At 48.5% G+C, this 17,401-nt stretch overlaps 1 protein-coding gene across 1 annotated transcript in view; it reads left to right on the plus strand.

Annotated features, from left to right (window-relative positions):
- COL22A1 (collagen type XXII alpha 1 chain) overlaps positions 1-17,401 on the plus strand; it is a gene marked incomplete at its 5' end in the record, with an annotated part of 239,043 nt that overhangs the window by 200,794 nt on the left and 20,848 nt on the right. The window contains 4 exons of the mRNA XM_082674806.1: positions 1,081-1,134; positions 5,698-5,751; positions 9,684-9,737; positions 13,954-14,007. Coding sequence (XP_082530932.1) covers positions 1,081-1,134; positions 5,698-5,751; positions 9,684-9,737; positions 13,954-14,007 — 216 coding nt within the window. The remainder of the gene's footprint in view (positions 1-1,080; positions 1,135-5,697; positions 5,752-9,683; positions 9,738-13,953; positions 14,008-17,401) is intronic.

Consider the following 17,401-nt stretch of genomic DNA (forward strand, 5'->3'; position numbering starts at 1 on the left):
TTTACAAAGGAACTGAGATGCAGAGAGGTAAAGTAACTTCCCATCCCGCTAGTCAGTGGGGACCCAGGACATGGGCCCAGGAGCTCTGGCTCTGGGGGCGCACTCCTAACTGGCGCCCTCAATTCTCAGTGCGCTGAGCACCTTGCAAACATTGCCGCATTTACTGCTCACCTCCCTGTGGCATGGGCAGTATCACCTTCTGCCTCCTGTGGATAAGGAGACGGAAGCATCCGAGCCGGTAAGAAGCAAGGCATCGGTCAGTCTAAAGGACCTCTACATTTATCACCCAGCCAGCCCAGCTCCTAATTCATTCGTTTATTCAAGAACTATTGAGTGTCTACTATCTCCAAGGCGCTGTTTTAGTTCCCAGTAAACAAGGTGATAAACACGAAGGTGTCAGATGGACGCAAAGGCTGGAGAAAACTAAAAGCAGAAACGGGGCGTTGAGGAGCAGGGACTTGCAGTTGGGGTCTGGCAGGCAGACAGTGTCTCACTGAGAAGCTGATACCTGAGCCAAGGTGTGGACGAGGGCAGGTTATGAGCTCTGACACATGGGGGTTTAGACTGCAGGCGGAAGGGGCAGCACGTGCAGTAACCCTAGGGCAGAAGCCTGTCTGGGGCTCACTCTGCACCACTTACCTGTGTACAGCTCCCCTTCCCTTTATCCATCTGTGCCTCTCTTCATCCTTGGGTTGTCGATACAGGCAGTTGCCTTCCTTAGCTCTCTGGAAGATAAATCCAATTGTTTGTTTCTTGTCTGCTGTCCTGAAATGTTCCCTGACGTTAGCTGAAAATGTCCACGCTGAAGTGAGACCATTTACTCTCCTCTTGTGGATAATTAGCTGGTGAATGCTTCGGCCTCTCCTGAAATGCAGCTGCCGTCCTCCCGACGTCTTTGTATCCCCAGAGGCGATCCCAGCCTGATGGGGAAGGCAGAAGTACCTGAAACACTTACCGTTCAGACAGCTGGGAAGGGGCACAGGATCTAAGGTCTGTGCATTGCCCCATGCGCAAAGAGGAGGTGCTGATGACCTCTGTTCAGATACACAGCAAACTGGCTTTCTGCTTTACCACCCTTAGGGAACAGATGGAATTGCCGGAGCTGCGGGACGGCCAGGAATCCAGGGATCCCCGGTAAGTTCCTCATTGGAGAGGATGTGCCTTCAGTTTGTCTTTGGACCTTCCCAGAACCCCAAGTGTTTGCCAGCCCTGCCCTGGTCCTCCCTAACTCCGGTGGCTCACGTTCCAAAGGTCTGTTCACTACTGGTCGACCACAGGAGGAATTGCTTTATGTTAGAACCCTGGTTACCTCGCCTCTAAATTAAGGGTTTGGATGAAATGACCTGGCAATCTGTGATTTCAGAATTCAGCTTACAACCAATTCAAAGTGGTTCAAGGTTTAGCCCCATCTCCCTGTTCCTTTTCGGTGTGGTTTTTATTTGGAAGAGGCACAGGGGAGGAGAAAGCCCTGGAGCTGCCCCATCCCGAGCCTGTGGCATGAGCCAGGTGGTGTGTCAGGCAGGAGGTAGCTACTGTTATCCAGTTGTTCAAAAAGCAGAGTGAGGGCTTCCCTGGTGGCGCAGTGGTTGAGAGTCTGCCTGCTGATGCAGGGGACACGGGTTCGTGCCCCGGTCCGGGAGGATCCCACATGCCGCGGAGCGGCTGGGCCCGTGAGCCATGGCCGCTGAGCCTGCGCGTCCGGAGCCTGTGCTCCGCAACGGGAGGGGCCACAACAGTGAGAGGCCCGCGTACCGCAAAAAAAAAAAAAAAAGCAGAGTGAAATTAAGAAAGCGGAAGTCACAGGTCAAGGTCCTAAAACTACACAGGTGGAGGTAGTTGGAATCCAAGACTTTTGTCTCAAACACCAGCATTATATTCATTGCTTGAAGCTGCCGGGACCATTCTTGGTTTCAACACCATAAGGCAAAGGTGAACCTCAGTTTAGCAGGCACTGGGCTCGTAGTCACTACATGCATATTCACTTAAAGGAATTTACGGTCCCTTGATATCCCTTATCTCATCTGACTGCCCTATCAGTAGGAATCATTGTCTCCATTTTATAAATAAGGAAAGTGGGCATAAGAGAAGGAAAACTACCAGTTCAGGGTCACATGGTGAGGAAGTGTCAGAGCTGGGTGCAAACCCCGCTCTACAGAAATCTCAGTGTCATGTTCCAGGTAGGGCTATTGCTAGCAAGCAGGTCAACCCTGCCCTGGTACCTCTGGACTCTGGTGCCAGGAGCACTTCCTCCTCAGGTGAGGAAGACAAAGCCCAGGGGGGTGATGTCACTCGTCCAAGGTCATACGGGAAATTGATATCCAAGTCGGGAGTTAAGTCAGTTTGAAAATTCCCATTTCAGCATTCCTTCTATCACTCCACGCTGCCCCACTGTGTGGGATGGTCGGGTTAGGGGCAGGACGGATGTCGAGATTGAAAACTAAGAGCCACGTGGTTCTTTTTACGATCATCATCTAGCTCATGCTTTTGCAGCAGCCCACTGAGAAGTCCCAGGATGAATAAAATATGAACCGTACCGCAGACAGCTCTTTATTGATTCTCAGACAGAAAAAGATTTCTCCCATAAAAACGAATGGACTATTTGCCTGAGGAGAATAAGATGCGGGTCCCAGATGTAAATCCTAGGAATTAAACTACATTAAATGAGATATTGATTCTGTCCTGGCAAGTTATACCTGTGCTTGAAGTTGCCCGTGGTCTTGGTATTTCCACATAAACATCAAACCAGAAAACAGCTGAAGTTTTCTTAGCACAAATAATGAGTATTGGTAGTTAAAAAACAGAAATAAAGTTAAATAGGGAATAGTTAAAAATATATATACACACACAGAGAAATCTAAAACATTTCTATTGCATTTTGAATTAAAACATATAAACCATTTGCCAATCTTTTTGACATGGGATGAAGGCCGCCATTTTTATTTCTGTTCCCCTGAATAGAGTCTCTTGTCATTATATTGTAGAAAGAACATCCACCCATTTACTATTTGTTGTCTTTTTAAAAAGTGGTTTGAGGGACTTCCCTGTTAAGGATCCGCCTGCCAATGCAGGGGATACGGGTTCGAGCCCTGGTCCGGGAAGATCCCACATGCCGCAGAGCAACTAAGCCCGTTCACCACAACTACTGAGCCTGTGCTCTAGAGCCCATGAGCCACAACTACTGAGCCCGCGTGCCGCAACTACTGAAGCCCACGCGCCTAGAGCCCGTGCTCCGCAACAAGAGAAGCCACCGCAATGAGAAGCCCGCGCACCGCAACGAAGAGTAGCCTCCGCTCGCCGCAACTAGAGAAAGCCTGCACACAGCAGTGAAGACCCAATGCAGCCAAAAATAAATAAATTTATTTTTTTAAAAAGTGGTTTGGGTGTGTAACAACACCTTGAAGCAATTTGAATGTAGGATCCTAGTTTGTTAGGACTTTTTGCAAATCTTTTATAGCTATCTTGTGGTACAGCTATCAGCTATCTATTTAGACAGTGAATGTCTCATCTTTATCAAATATTTTCAACATCTTAATTTGCGTAAAAAGATCATTTTCTTTTTCTACCTGAATTTCATTGGGCAACCTAATGAACAATTAAATTGTGTAATTTCCATAGCAAACAACAAGTGGTGAAAACAGGCTTGGGAACAACCATACTGGCTCCTTACTGAGGCTTCGACTCACCTGATTGGAGCAGAAAGACCCTAAGTAGTAGATATTTTAGTCTTGCGGGCCATACGGTCTCTGTTGCAAATCCTCAACTGTGCCACAGTCAGGCGAGATCAGCCACAGACATTATGTAAACTAGCGGTGAGACTGCATTCCGATGAGACTTTATTTGCAGCCACAAGCAGAGGGCGGGAGCTTGCTGACTCCTGTCCTAGATCACTGGTGCTTTCATAGCAGGGTCTTGGCAATAACAAGCGTCCAAGAAGGGATCCAGGAAGCTCTGTTGTCAATAGGTAGAAACACCTACCTAGGGTGAATATGTGGCCCAAGTTGACCAAAAACCCCACTTTATTTGTTAATGTTTGTAGGTGTCGTGATATGGGGAGGGGGTGAATGTGTTTTTTTTTCTCTTACTGTTATTATTTTGCATTGGTGTAAGTGGCAATATGTCTAGACAGTCTCAGATATCATGCAGCATAAGTTTACAGAGATGCAGGTCATGCCAAATTGTTATCAATGCAAATGCATAAACATAGCATTTCATTTTTTAAGAGCTAAGAGTAACCTCCCAACATGAATAGGTAGAGTGTAGATACTTTTAAGAATAGGTTTCAACAAACCAGTAGTGAACCTAAAACATTGTTCATTCTTCACTAGTCCCCGAAGGTCTATGAAAATAAATTCTCAATATCTGTTTTATTTAATAAATTTATTTATTTATTTTATTTTTGGCTGGGTTGGGTCTTCGTTGCTGCACGCAGGCTTTCTCTAGTTGCGGCGAGCAGGGGCTACTCTTCGTTGCGGAGTGCGGGCTTCTCAGTGTGGTGGCTTCTCTTGTTGTGGAGCACGGGCTCCAGACGCGCAGGCTCAGTAGTTGTGGCACACAGGCTTAGTTGCTCCACGGCATGTGGGATCTTCCCGGACCGGGGCTCGAACCGTGTCCCCTGCATTGGCAGGCAGATTCTTAACCACTGCATCACCAGGGAAGCCCCTCAGTATCTTAATGATGTGATACTGGTATCTTTCATTTTCTTCAGATTTGGAAATGAAAGTCAGTTATTGAGTTTTTATTGAGTTTAACTAGTACTTACTAAAGAAAGTGTGCTTTGGTCCCCTCATTGAACACTTCACATGACAGTATACTAAATCTCTATGAATCTGAAATAAATATCAAAATATTTTTGCTTTTGCTTTTCTTCCAAGGGGATAACATCACAACCTTTAAGAATATTTCATTTTGTGTGGAATGTGGATTAGAGTTTAAGCCAGACATTAGTGTTTTATTGCAAAAGAAACACTAGCAGGAAATTATTAAGTTATCAGGACTTTCAAAATACTCATGGTAGAGATGCAGGATGATATAATTATGCACATTAGAATAAAAATGATAACACCGATTACCTCATCTGATGTAGAAACTCTAGTTGACACTGATGTGTATTTTTGCTGAGTAAAATGAGAAAGGAAGTATTAATGCACCTTGGTAAACACAATCTTTCAAGGTCTGTTTCATGGGGGAAAGGGATACTAAAAGCAAGCACTGATGGTAAAGAATTGGGGAACCTCTGGATAAGACGGTGGCAGTAACAAAACTACCTGTTACCTGTGCCCCTGGTCAGCTGGTCAGTTCTTTACTTGTCTTGAGTGCTGTACGCAGAAGCTCTGCAGGTGCTACGGTCTGTGCTGTGAGGCGGTCTGGGGACAAAGTGCAGAGTTGGATCTGGACCCAGGTCTTGTGGGCCCCTAAACTTCTTCCCAGTACGCCTTCCAAGCACTAATTCCCCGAGTCTATGTAATAAGGCCAAAATGAGCTCTGGTCTGCACACCAACCTGCATGATTGTGCTCTGTCCAGGGCCCCTCCCTGCCCTGCAGGGAAGCAGTACCTGGAAAGGAACCAGGTGGACGAGGCAGATGCAGAAGCACTAAAGACTCCTTCCAACCCACGAAGGCAATTCTGGGTGAGATCATTTACCTCCAGAAAAGCCAATCCCAGAAATTTAATGGTGTTTCGTGTCTTGGATCTTTTAGGGGAAAGAAGGTCCTCCTGGCCCCCAAGGCCCATCTGGATTACCCGGAATCCCAGTAAGTGGCATTTTTTTTTTTAAATCTAGTTTCTCTACTGCAAAAATAAGCAAAGAAAACTATATTGCACCATGGTAGACACAAACCATGTTTACTAGGGAAATTTTCAGCATTATAGAAAATTAGAAGAAAAATAATACTAACCAAAGCCAATTTTAGTCTCATTCTTCCTTTATGTATTTGTTGTTGTTTCCTTATGAAAATAAAATTTTCATCTCTTTCTCTCTCCACACACACATCGATCAACAGACACATACATACGTAACTGTGATAATTGTGATAATATAAACATTTTCTGTTTTCCACACTGGTATTAAATGCTCATAAATTTTACATACCTTCTACCCAATAAATGTACCATAATAGATGTGATTATTCTTCTGTTGCCTCATAGGTCTTATAACTTTTAAAAATCTACAATAGATTATTTTACATTAGGTTTTTATTTTACAGTAGATTACTGTTTTACATTAGATTATTATTTTATTTCTATAGGATGGTGCCCCAAAGTGGAGTCTACTGGTCAGAGCACAATAATATCTAAGGTTCTTGATACATACTGCAAAATTACTTTCCACAAATGTTGTTCCGGACTTTTCAATTTAATATACTTCTCAACAGGGTCAGACTCTCCAGTATGTTAGTAATAAGGCTGCTCCAGAGAGGCCACGTGCTGCCTTCTTCATTGAGAATAAATCCTTGTGTGGCTCCTCGTCTGGCGTGTGCCTGCAGCTGAGACCTCTCCTGGACACAGCCCCACCCCTGCCCTCCACGGGGCATCCTTTTGTTCCAGCCATACTGGCTTCCTTTTGGTTTCTAGAACACTCTGCACCCTCTCCTCTCTAGGCCACAGGGCCTTTGCACATGCCTTTCTGTCCACCCAGAATGCCCTCTTGTCACCTCTTTCACTATTCGATGCCTTTGATCTTTTCCAGCTCATCCCAGGCATCACTTCCTAGAAGTTTCCTCTGCCCCCCAGGCTAGGATAGGCTCTCTTAGTCTCTTTTTCCTTTCTTCCTACGTGCCTGTCTCAGCTGGTAGTCACATGTCTATTTGCGTAATGGTTTGATTAGTAACCACCTCCACCATTATTCACTAATTGATTTGCTCATTCAGCACATACTGGTTAGGCACCTACTGGGTGCTGGATCTGGGGACCTAACAGAAGAGTGCCTGGTAGTCATGGGGTTATGTTCTGGGTTCTGTGGGACCAGGCTTTTGTTCCCCACACGTGGTGGGCACACGGCAAATATGACTTAAATAAATATGTGGATGCATGAATTGTTTTCCTAGAGCCCTTCCTGCTTGAGTGTCTGAAAAGTGCTACTGTTGGTCGAGCAGGCATTTCCGGGGCATCACCAGTAGCCGTCACTGCAACCACACAACCCCCGAGGTTAAGTAACCTGTCCAGGGCGCACGGATCTTAAAAGACAGGCTAGGATGTGAAACCCCGGTTGGTATAAAATGCAACGCTGTAGCCTAGTGTGTCATAGCAGCTAGGAAATACTTGAGTTAATTCCAGGAATAATAAAGCTACGGAGAGAAAATTCCAGTTTGAATTTTCTGCCAAGCCCTTATGATCAAAGTCCTAGGGTGCCGGAGAAGAGAGAAATGACCTGAGATATGAGTACACGATTTTCTTAGTAGTATCCCTCCTCTCTCCCAGCTTCCCTCCTTCCTTCCTTCTTTCCCTCCAGTGCTCACCCCATCTGCTCTCTGTTATCCTCAGAGGAAAGCCGAGACGACCTCCCTGGCACCTCGTGAACTCACCCTGTTTTCCTCTCTGTCTCTTTCTCAGCCCTGTCCTGACACTCCAGCCTTGTCCTTCCTCCCAGCCACTCTAAACAACTTTGCCTTCCTCCAGGTCATCGCTATGTAGAAAACTCTTCCTCTCCCTCTGCCCGGGCAATAGGAATCATCATAGCTTTCACGCACATTGCGCTAACCACAGGGCGGGCTCAGTGCAGAGAGCTTTCCACGTGTTAACATGCATAATCCTCACCACGCCCCACTCCTCTGTTCATCCCGAGGTCTCGGCTAGACATCATCTTCTCCAGGGAGATGTCCTTGAACCTCCCCAGTGGGGTTAGGTGGGGATCAGAGCTGTGCTGAGAGCACTTCCTTCATAACCCCTTGCAGCACTTGGGATTTACAATCATAAATACCTGTTGGGGGCTTCCCTGGTGGCGCAGTGGTTGAGAGTCCGCCTGCCAATGCAGGGGACGCAGGTTCGTGCCCCGGTCCGGGAAGATCCCACGTGCCGTGGAGCGGCTGGGCCCGTGAGCCATGGCCGCTGAGCCTGCGCGTCCGGAGCCTGTGCTCCGCAATGGGAGAGGCCACAACAGTGAGAGGCCTGCGTACCGCAAAAAAAAAAAAAAAAGACCCTTCATATATGCCTTACAGCTCCTCCCCCTGCAGTGTAAGTGTGAACATCCCTTTAATTTATTAAAGGTGAAGAAATGAGGCTCTGAGAAGTTCACGGATTGCTCAGCAATCCGGCAGTCAACGAGAGCAGTCTCTATCTCTCGGAAGCCGCACCTCCTTCCCCGATGATTCAGTAGAGGCCGCACTCAGCCCTCTTCTGCGTCGCCTGAAGCGACGCTCCTGCTTTTTCTGGGAGCCAGGTGTCTGCCCCGGGGCTCCCCTGGGGTCGGCTGCCCTCCTTCCTGCGCGTGTCTCATCTGGGTACGTTGGCTTTCTCTTCTGTGCGTGGGTCTCCTGACCCTCCCCCCGCTGCTCCGTGCATGGGAGAAACGGTTTCTGGAGTTAAACTCTTAATTGAAAAGAGGATCCGTAGTGCGGGGCCTCCGAGTCAGCCAAGCCGGCTTACCTGGCGTTACCATGGTCATGCTGGGAGCAGGGTCTTAACGAGTTACGGGTGCGCGTGGGGCATCGGCTAGCGGCCTGGATGGTCAGTAAACTTACGTTACCGTCCTCAGTGCTTCCTGCCAGCGCCCAGGCACTGGCGTTAAAGGCACTGATGAGGAACGATGCACGATCTCGTGCGTGCTGGCCGCAGCGGGAGCAGCTGCACTGTTGGCGCCGATTACCGATGCCTGGTTTGCTAAACGTTGCAGGTGGTGGCGTTGATTCTGAGCCCCCTCGTGACTCTACCAGACAGGTTTGTCATCTGTGTTTAGGAGAGGGGCCGCTGCGAGCTGAGAATGTCAATAACTCACCCAAGAGCATAGGCATAGTTGATGCAAGTGGGGTTCAAACCTTGCTCGGTGTGACTCAGGTTCCCCTCTGCCTTGCTGCCTGTTGCTTTCTTTCCCCGGAACCCGCCCAGCCCAGGTGACCCAGGACTGGAACCTGAGTCTGTGTGATGCTGTAATCATTGTCCTGATCTGCAGAGATTCCTGAAGAAGAATGGTCTCTTAGATTAAACAGGAGGCTTACAGTGTCTTACTGAGAGCAGGAGGTGGGCCAGTAGGAGGTGGGGAGCAGGTGGGGGATTTGTAGCTTGATTTCATGGAAAGAAACGTGACATGTTCGTGGCCTTCCTGTAGCCCGGACGTGGCCCTGGCTGTCATTCACCTCGCCTGCTTGTGGCCCGGGAGCTATAGGTGCTCTGCCGCAGGCCCCTCGGGTCCTTGTCATCTCCATCAGAAGCCGCCTCCTCGCCATGGTCAACCCAGGAGGCCCAGAGATGAGCCCATGTTGTCCTAAGTTTGACTTCATGAAAATGTCCAGTAGGGGCTTCTTTCCATCTATAGCAATAATAATGCAATTTATTGCTTTTGCACTGTGTGCCAGGTGCCGCCAACCAGAGATCCAAGCCAGAAGCGTGGTGCTGGGGGAGAAACCATGAAAAATGAAGCCAGTTCTGCCTGTTGTGTGTGACTGTAGCTGTGCACCAGGCAGAAAGGCGTCTTTCCTTCCCTCCCTCTTAGCGTCTTCGTCCAGATAAACAATGTGAGTTTATCTTGCAGGGAGAAGAAGGCAAAGAAGGCAGAGATGGGAAACCAGGGCACCCCGGAGAGCCGGTAAGGGACTTGAAGGTTCTTACCATTTACACGCCAGATCAGCCATTTCTCAGAAGCAACTACTCTGTGTCCAGAGCTACTATGAACCGGGCACAGTGAGAGTTACTTGTGCATTTCTTCATTTACTTCTCCTGAGAACGCTGCAAGGTAAACACCGCTGTCCCCATTTTACAGCTGAGGAAACTGAGTCTCGGGGAGTGGACTCTATCCTGGGGCTCCTGCTTTTTTTTTTTTTTAACTGCCTCTGCAGCCTCCATCCCATTGATGTGGAAGGGGACTGGGCAGGTGAGCACTGGCTGGAGTAGAAACCTGACATCCGAAAAGCCTGTTAAACCCCTGAAAGCCTGAGCTTCCCCTGCCATCTCTAGGGGATGTGAGTTTGTCCTTTCTTCGACATTGGCATAGAGGTTTTTTTTTTTATCTTTCTTTTTTGTTTGTTTGGTTGGTTTTTTTTTCCTTTACCTTTAATGTCAGCTGCTGAGCCACACAGCGAGATGGACTGTGTGCTGCTGAGGACGTCTGTCTCTGTGGCCCCAGCAGCTATTGGCTGGAAGTGTGCAGTGATTTCTTCAGACCCGCCTCTATGACCCCGGCGTTGTCCCTCCTGAGGACGGTCCGCCCCTCTCGAGTGTGGATCTGGGCTGCGTGATGATGCTGAAGGTTCATTTCCTAGCAGCAGTTTTGTCTTCACAAACCCCTTCCATAGCCTCCACACCGAGGGGAAGATGGCAGGTGGCCCCTGGGGCTTAGAGACCTGGTTCTCCCGACGCCCACCAGCAGGAGACAGTTACTGATGGGGTGCACCCAATAAATACCACGCAGCTGTGCACGAGACGGGGGATGTTTTCTAGATACAGACATGGGACTTCTCCAAGATACATTGTTGAGTAAAAAAGCCAGGGCACAGAGCAGTGTGCTTAGCTGCCCTATTTTGTATAAAAATGGGTCTGTGTATATTTATCTAGCATTTACATAAAGGGAGTCTGGGAGACTCCAGAAACACCAAGAGAAGTAGTTTCCATCCATGGAGGGAAGTGAGGACGGGTGATTCTGAGCACAAGGGACATAGGGATGGGACGTCAACTTTTGGTCCGTAGTATGTTATTATTATCTTTTTAATTTTTGGAGCCGTGTGTGCAGTGCTTATTGATAAAATTAAATTAAAATATTTTATGCCAAAATTACAACCACAACCAGAAGAAGAAACTGGCTTCGGATGCTGGCTTCACTCCCTACAGGCTTTGCGACCTAGCTTGAGTCAAAGAGCATCTCCCGGCTTCAGTTTCAATTCAAATAGAATGAGAATAATAGTAGCAACTTGCTGGAGTTGCTGGAGAACCAGATGCCGTGAGAAGTTGGTTAAATGCCTCAGGCTTCTCTAACTGTAAATTAATTTAGTCAGTTACTTTTCCAACTGCTCTAGTTTTAACTCCTGGTGAGGTTAGAGCCTCAGAGCCTTTAGAACCAGTAAGTGGAATTACATAACAGTCTCCACAGCAAGGCTTGTGCTCCATTTAATTTGTGCGGCCGTAACTATTATGACTCACTCTGCGTCTTATGCAACCTGCCAGAAGTACCTTCTTTATCGCTTTTCCCTGTTTGCCAGATGCCGAGACCAGGACTCACTGCCTAGGGGAAAGTAAGAGCTTAGGGCAGCGAGCAAAGTAAACAGCTCATCTAAGCTGCTGAAGGCTGACGTCCAGCCGCGCAGCCCTGGTGGGCAAGCGGCAGTTAGCCAGGCTGAGGACGTGGCAAGGGAGCAAGAAGCACAGATATCGCCACCGCGGCTGACAGCTGCCATGTGCACACCGAGGGGGTGCTGAGCGCCTCGTTACATTTGCCAGTGTAAGCCCCAGGAAACCCCTGTGGGGTGTGGGTGTCACTGTTGGCCCAGATGAGGAAACTAAGGCACAGAGAGGTCAGGTAGGCTGGCCGAGGTCACACCGCTGGTACATGAAGCATCCGGGACCCGCACCCTGAAGGCTGACCCCAGAGCTCAGTCAGCGCAGAGCAGGCAATCAGCTTTTTTCGCAGCAAGTGTATTATCCTGAAAGGCTGTCACTGACAGTCCAGGATAACCGAGGCCCTTGGTCTGCACTCAGTCTGTTTGTGGAATGCCTTTTCCAGACAGGCCTGTGCCAGGCGCTGGGTGTGGACGGATGGAAGGCCAGGTCTGCCCTGGGTAAGCAGTGGCTAAGTCAGTGCATGGAAGGCCAGGCCAGTTCTGCTGGAAGCAGAGGGGGCTCGGCAGCTGTCCCCAGCACTGGTCCAGAGCTCACCTGTCCGTTCGTTCTGGGGTCTCAGCGTGTGGCCGTCCTGACCTTTAGCACTCTGAGCTGCTTGGGAGGAGATGGGCAGAGGAATGGGGGCACCAGAGGTCCCCTGAGAGCAGACCTGGGGACCAGGATGGGGTGCAGGTGGGGTATTTGGAGAAGATCCCAGGAGCACGGACAGAGTGGGGAAATGGACGAGGAAAGAAGGAAAGCTGCTGGCAGGCCAGCGGGCAGACGTTCCAGGGGGCACCGCGGGTCCACTCCCCCGGAGACCCGCTGAGGATGTGAGAGGAGCACACCTGGCCTCCCCGGTCCCACCCCTGCCAGGGAGCGGGCTAGGGTGTTCTGCATCAACTTCAGCCTTTCTGCCTGGGGGTTGCTTGTTGTGGCATGAACTCCCACGCACTCGGGCCTTCGACACCTCGGAGTCAAGTGCCCCAAAGGCTGTTCTGGGCACGGCCTTCTGCCTGAGCGGGGGCTGACCAACAAAGTGACAGGAGCCCTCCCGGGGAGCCAGGGGGGTGGCTGGGAAACAGCGGCACTGGCTGCTGGTAGTGGGTGGTTAATTTCCACTTTGACTTATTCCTTTAAATCCCTATACAATGGGGACATGGATGGACAGACAGTAGACAGACAGATGACGGATACGTGGATAGATGCACAGATAGATGGGTAGATATGCAGCTTTTAGAGTTGCCCGTTTCGTCATTTTTAATAGGAGGCATTTGAGTATTAGTTACAGTGTAGGGTGAAGTACAGAGGCTCTGGAACCAAAATGCCTGCGTTAGAACCCCAGCTGTGTGACCTTGAGCAGGTCACTTAACGTCTCTGTGCCTTGGAGTTTTGCCTGGGGCAGAACCAAAGTGCCTCCCTCATGGATTGTTGTGTGAAGCGCAGGCGTTGTGCCCGGCGCATGGAAAACCCTCAGCAGTGTCTGGTTGTTACCCTTTGTCTGCTGGCCGCTTGGGCCGGTGATGGCTGTCCCACTTCACTGTGGGGCAGGGGCCAGGCTCGATCACAAAGACCTACGTCAGGGAGGCTGTCCTGAATTTACAACTGAGAAACAGATCCAGGGAAGGGTGATGACCCCCAAGATCACACGGCTAGACTTAGACGAGCTGGGACAGAAGAAGAAACAAACTCGGGAGTCAGAGCTTGGTGGCCCATCCTCCTTCCCCTGTAACTTTCACTCTGAATCCACGGATGCCCTTCTCCCTCTCCCATGCCCCGCCATGGACCCCCTCTGGCCCTCCAGGTTTATAAGCTGTGAAAATGAAGGGGGACTTGGGCGAGTAGGCCCTCCTGTTACCATGGAGGCGGGGCCAGCATGCTGCCCATCTCCCCATCAAGCACACGTGCCCCTTCACCCACTTTCCCGGCTCACCCCAACCCTCCCTCACCTCTCACCACTTTATCTGGACTTCAGCAGTAAACCGCAGGCCCTCTGTCAGCAGGCACTGATGCCAGGCTGAGGAGAGCCTCCTTTCGGGTGTTGCTGGGGTCCAGTCTGGCTTTGCTGTTTGTTAACTCAATGAAACCATAACTTCTTTGAGTCTCAGGTCCCCATTTGTACCATGCAGTCGTCACCAGCTGCCTCGGGGTGGTTTTGTGAGTAGGTATAAAGCGGTTTCTAACTTGGGCGTGTACATAATCTCTCATGCAGACCAGAACCCTTCCAAGGATAAGAAGGGGCACCGTGAATGGGTGTTTCAAAGATGAAACCTGTGTAACCAGCGCTGTCCCAGGAAAACCAAGAACATAATAGGCAGGGCTACACAGTGCAGATTTCTGTGGACTAAAATGGACCACAGTACCAGAGGGTAGGGTTGGCAGGGGGCAGAGACTGGCTGGTGGAAGTATGATGCTGTGAAGCTCCGGCAGATGAGAACAGGAAGGTCCTGCAAATGTTGTCTTCAAGTTCTTCTTTTCTTCTTTATCCTCAGGGCAAAACAGGAGAGCCAGGTCTGCCAGGACCGGAGGGTGCCCGCGGTCCCCCTGTAAGTGCTGAGCGTGTGTGTGTATGTTGTCCACAGTGGAATAAAGCCATCAGTCACTTGGCTGTGACGCCGTGGGTAGGGTCCTCTGAGATTGCCTGGCCGTGGATTCCAGAAGTACCTCTCTGCTAAGACCTTGGTACTTCTGTGCAGTAAATCCAGTCCTTTCACATGCCATTGCTGTAAAATTTATTTTCAGACTTGCACCCATCGTTACTTGTTGTTCTGAGTTTCCTTTGTTCTTATCCTATTTATTACAATTTTAATGGACTTCCTCTGCATGATAGAACCTAAAAATGAGTCTCAATTTTCATTCTGAACCCTTTTCACAGCTAAAGGGTTTTTCCCCAATTATAACGATAACTCATTCTCATTGCATAACAATAACAAATGATGATGGTAATAAAAAGAGAAAGAGTAAGAAAAGTAATGTTATAGAGAAGAAAATAGTTACTTATAATTCTATAACACAGAAGTAAAGCTCTGTTAACGTTCTAGTATGTTTTTTTAGTCTTTTTTTCTATGTATGAAATCCAGCATTTGTATATTTAAATCTACATCTATCATTTATATATCTAAATGTGTATCTAGCTGTCGAGCTATTTATTATACATATAAACATATACAGACACCTTTTCTTTTTTTCTTTTTAAGAACCACCATTTCATCTTTTTATTATATAAAATTTCAAACATATGCGAAGTAAACAGAATAGTGAAATGAACTCCCATGGGCCAGTCACTGAGCTTCAGTCATCATTATTCTGCTTCTTATCTACCTCTACTCATTTCCTACCCCCTACTCAATACTTTTCAAAAGTTCTTTGCTATAAAATTTACACACATCAAAAAATCTTAACTGTATCATTTGGACAAATAGATATACACATGTAACCCACATCATCATTTCATTTTAAGCCCCATGGTTTTCTACAGGGGTCTAAAACAAGACTCAACAACTTGGATCCCATTTTAAGGTCAGGATGGCCAACCCAATGCCAATGGCTTAGATTGCATGATCAGTTAGCAGTGGATCTGTTGAAGGGATGTTGAGGTAGGGAGGGGTACACTGTTATTTATATATATGCATAAAAGATCCACAACAGAGCAGAACAGGAAAGAAACATACCTTGCAAGTAAAGGAGTTGGACTTCGAGTGATCTGTGAAAGAAGATAAGCAAGGCCACAAGAGAGAGAAGAGACTTCATAACTTTATAAACTCCATGAGAAAGAGAAGAGACTTCCTACTTTTTAGCTTTCAGATGGCAATTAGAGGAATCCCAAAGCAGGGCCTAAGAGGTTGCCTTGATCGCCAGTGTTTTAAAGCTTCTCCACAGCCTGTTGAAAAGGCTCACGCTTGACAGCCTTCAGCGCATGTCTTCACTCTCTCCTACCTATAAAAATGAACCCTGTGTATTTTGGGGTTGTTGGGGTTTTTTTCGCTAAATGCTTTACTCCTTTATAATTTCAAAATTGTTTACAAAATTCCTTAAATTTTCTTTGGAAACGAATAGGATGTTCAATAAAAATCTTAAAATCCAATTATCTGGCAAGAAGTGGGAGATCAAAATGCTAGTTCTATTTCCTTAATCTGTTTTTCTGTTAAAAAAAAAATCAATAACTCACCTGGCTAGTATTCAATAAGGAGGAAATAAAACACAAAAAATACCTTCCTTTTCCCCAACTCTCCTTGCTTTTCACCTCCCTGCATCAGGAGAAGAAACCTAAGAATGGGGACTGCCCCCTCTTATGGGGGATTCAAACACAGAATTAGTGATTTTTTTTTTTTTAAGGTCGTTTCTGGGTTACTGGAGGGAGGGTTTTTTGTTTTGTTATATTTTTCTTTTTTCAGCCACGGAGATCCATTTGCTGGGAAGTGTGCTGGGGCAAGATCCACCTCTCAACAGAGAGTTGTAAGGCATCCTACTTCAGTGCAGGGACAGAGGCTAGAGACCCAGGGAGCTGAAAGAACACCCGCCTCCTCCGGCTGGCCCGGCACGAGCTTGGAGATAGACAGACCTGGGCTCAGCTTTCTCTTTGTCGTTTATTAACTTTGTGACCTGGGTCAGGGGGCCGTTCTGAACCTCTGTTTCTTCTTTTATGCAATGGGCATCAGAACAGCTCCCACTTCTATAGGGTGGTTCTACTAAAGGAGAAGATAAAACATGTGAAACTTCCAGCCAAGTGTCTGGGACATTGTGTGCGGCTCCCTTAGTTGGTGCTTCTGTCCATGATTATTTGGGAGGAGAGCAAGCAGGGTCCCTGCCTCTGCACTGGCTGGATTTGGGGAAGATGCTGGGCCCCAGGAGGCCCTGTCCCTCCCCAGGGGAAGGGAACTGGCCTATTTTGAACAGTGGAGAGCACTGTTTATTTCTTTTTCAATCCTGACGGCAACTCTGCAGAAGTGGGTTCTACCCTCATTTTACAGATGTGGAAACTGACTCCCAGTGAAGAGAAGTAAAGCACCCAAGACCCACAGCTAGAAAGTGGGGAGCCATGGTTCAGTTCCAGACCTGACCCCAAAGTCAGCCCTGCTCCATCATACTTAATAGCATGTAAAGCCCCTTTCCATAGATTAGTCCTGCAAAGCTCTGCCAGGTGGGTATTTTTATTATCCTCGTTTCATAGATGGTGATGTTAGGACTCCAAGGGGTAAGTTGACTTTTCCGAGGTTACAGTGGTTCAATCTGGAGTCAGATCTAGGCGACTTCATGCCCTCCTCCTGCTTTTCCCCTGCACCTCCCAGGCTCTGAGAGCTTCCCTTTCTGTTGCACCGCCCTGCGGCCTGGGAAGTGACCTTCAGAGCCTCCCTCCTAAGGCCACCCATTCTTATCCCCCCAGCGGTGAGGAGCTGGAAAGAGAAAGCGTTTCCAGGGTAACAAGCACAGCCACACAGCAGTGGGGCTGCTAGGCCACAGCTCTCATTGATGGCCAGGCCAGAGGGCTGTCTTCTCCCCAGTAGGGTCTTCACTCGCTTTTTGAAACCGGGAGATAAACTCAGGAGATAAGGCCTGAGAAGGGCCTGGTGGCATCAGCTGGGAGGCATGTGGCCTTGGCCTCAGAAGGCCCTGTCTGGCCACACACTGCGCCTCCCAGCGTTGAGTGTGGCACTGGACAGGCTTTGAATCGTGGCTCCACTGCTTACTCTCTGTGGGACAGATCGGCCCGAGCTTCTTTTCTATACAGTGGGGAAAATGAATCCCATATTACAGGACTTCATTGCACTGAAATGGGAGCGTGTCCTGTGGCTGCAGCACATGCGCGGTAGGGGCTCTGCAGCTGCGGTTTTCCTCTCTTCCCCCCCCCCCCGCCCCATGGCTGCAGCACATGCGTGGTAGGGGCTCTGCAGCTGCGGTTTTCCTCTCTTCCCCCCCATGGCTGCAGCACATGCGTGGTAG

This window comes from Grampus griseus (genome assembly GCF_964374135.1).
Source record: "Grampus griseus genome assembly, chromosome: 17".
Classification (NCBI taxonomy): Eukaryota; Metazoa; Chordata; class Mammalia; order Artiodactyla; family Delphinidae; genus Grampus; species Grampus griseus.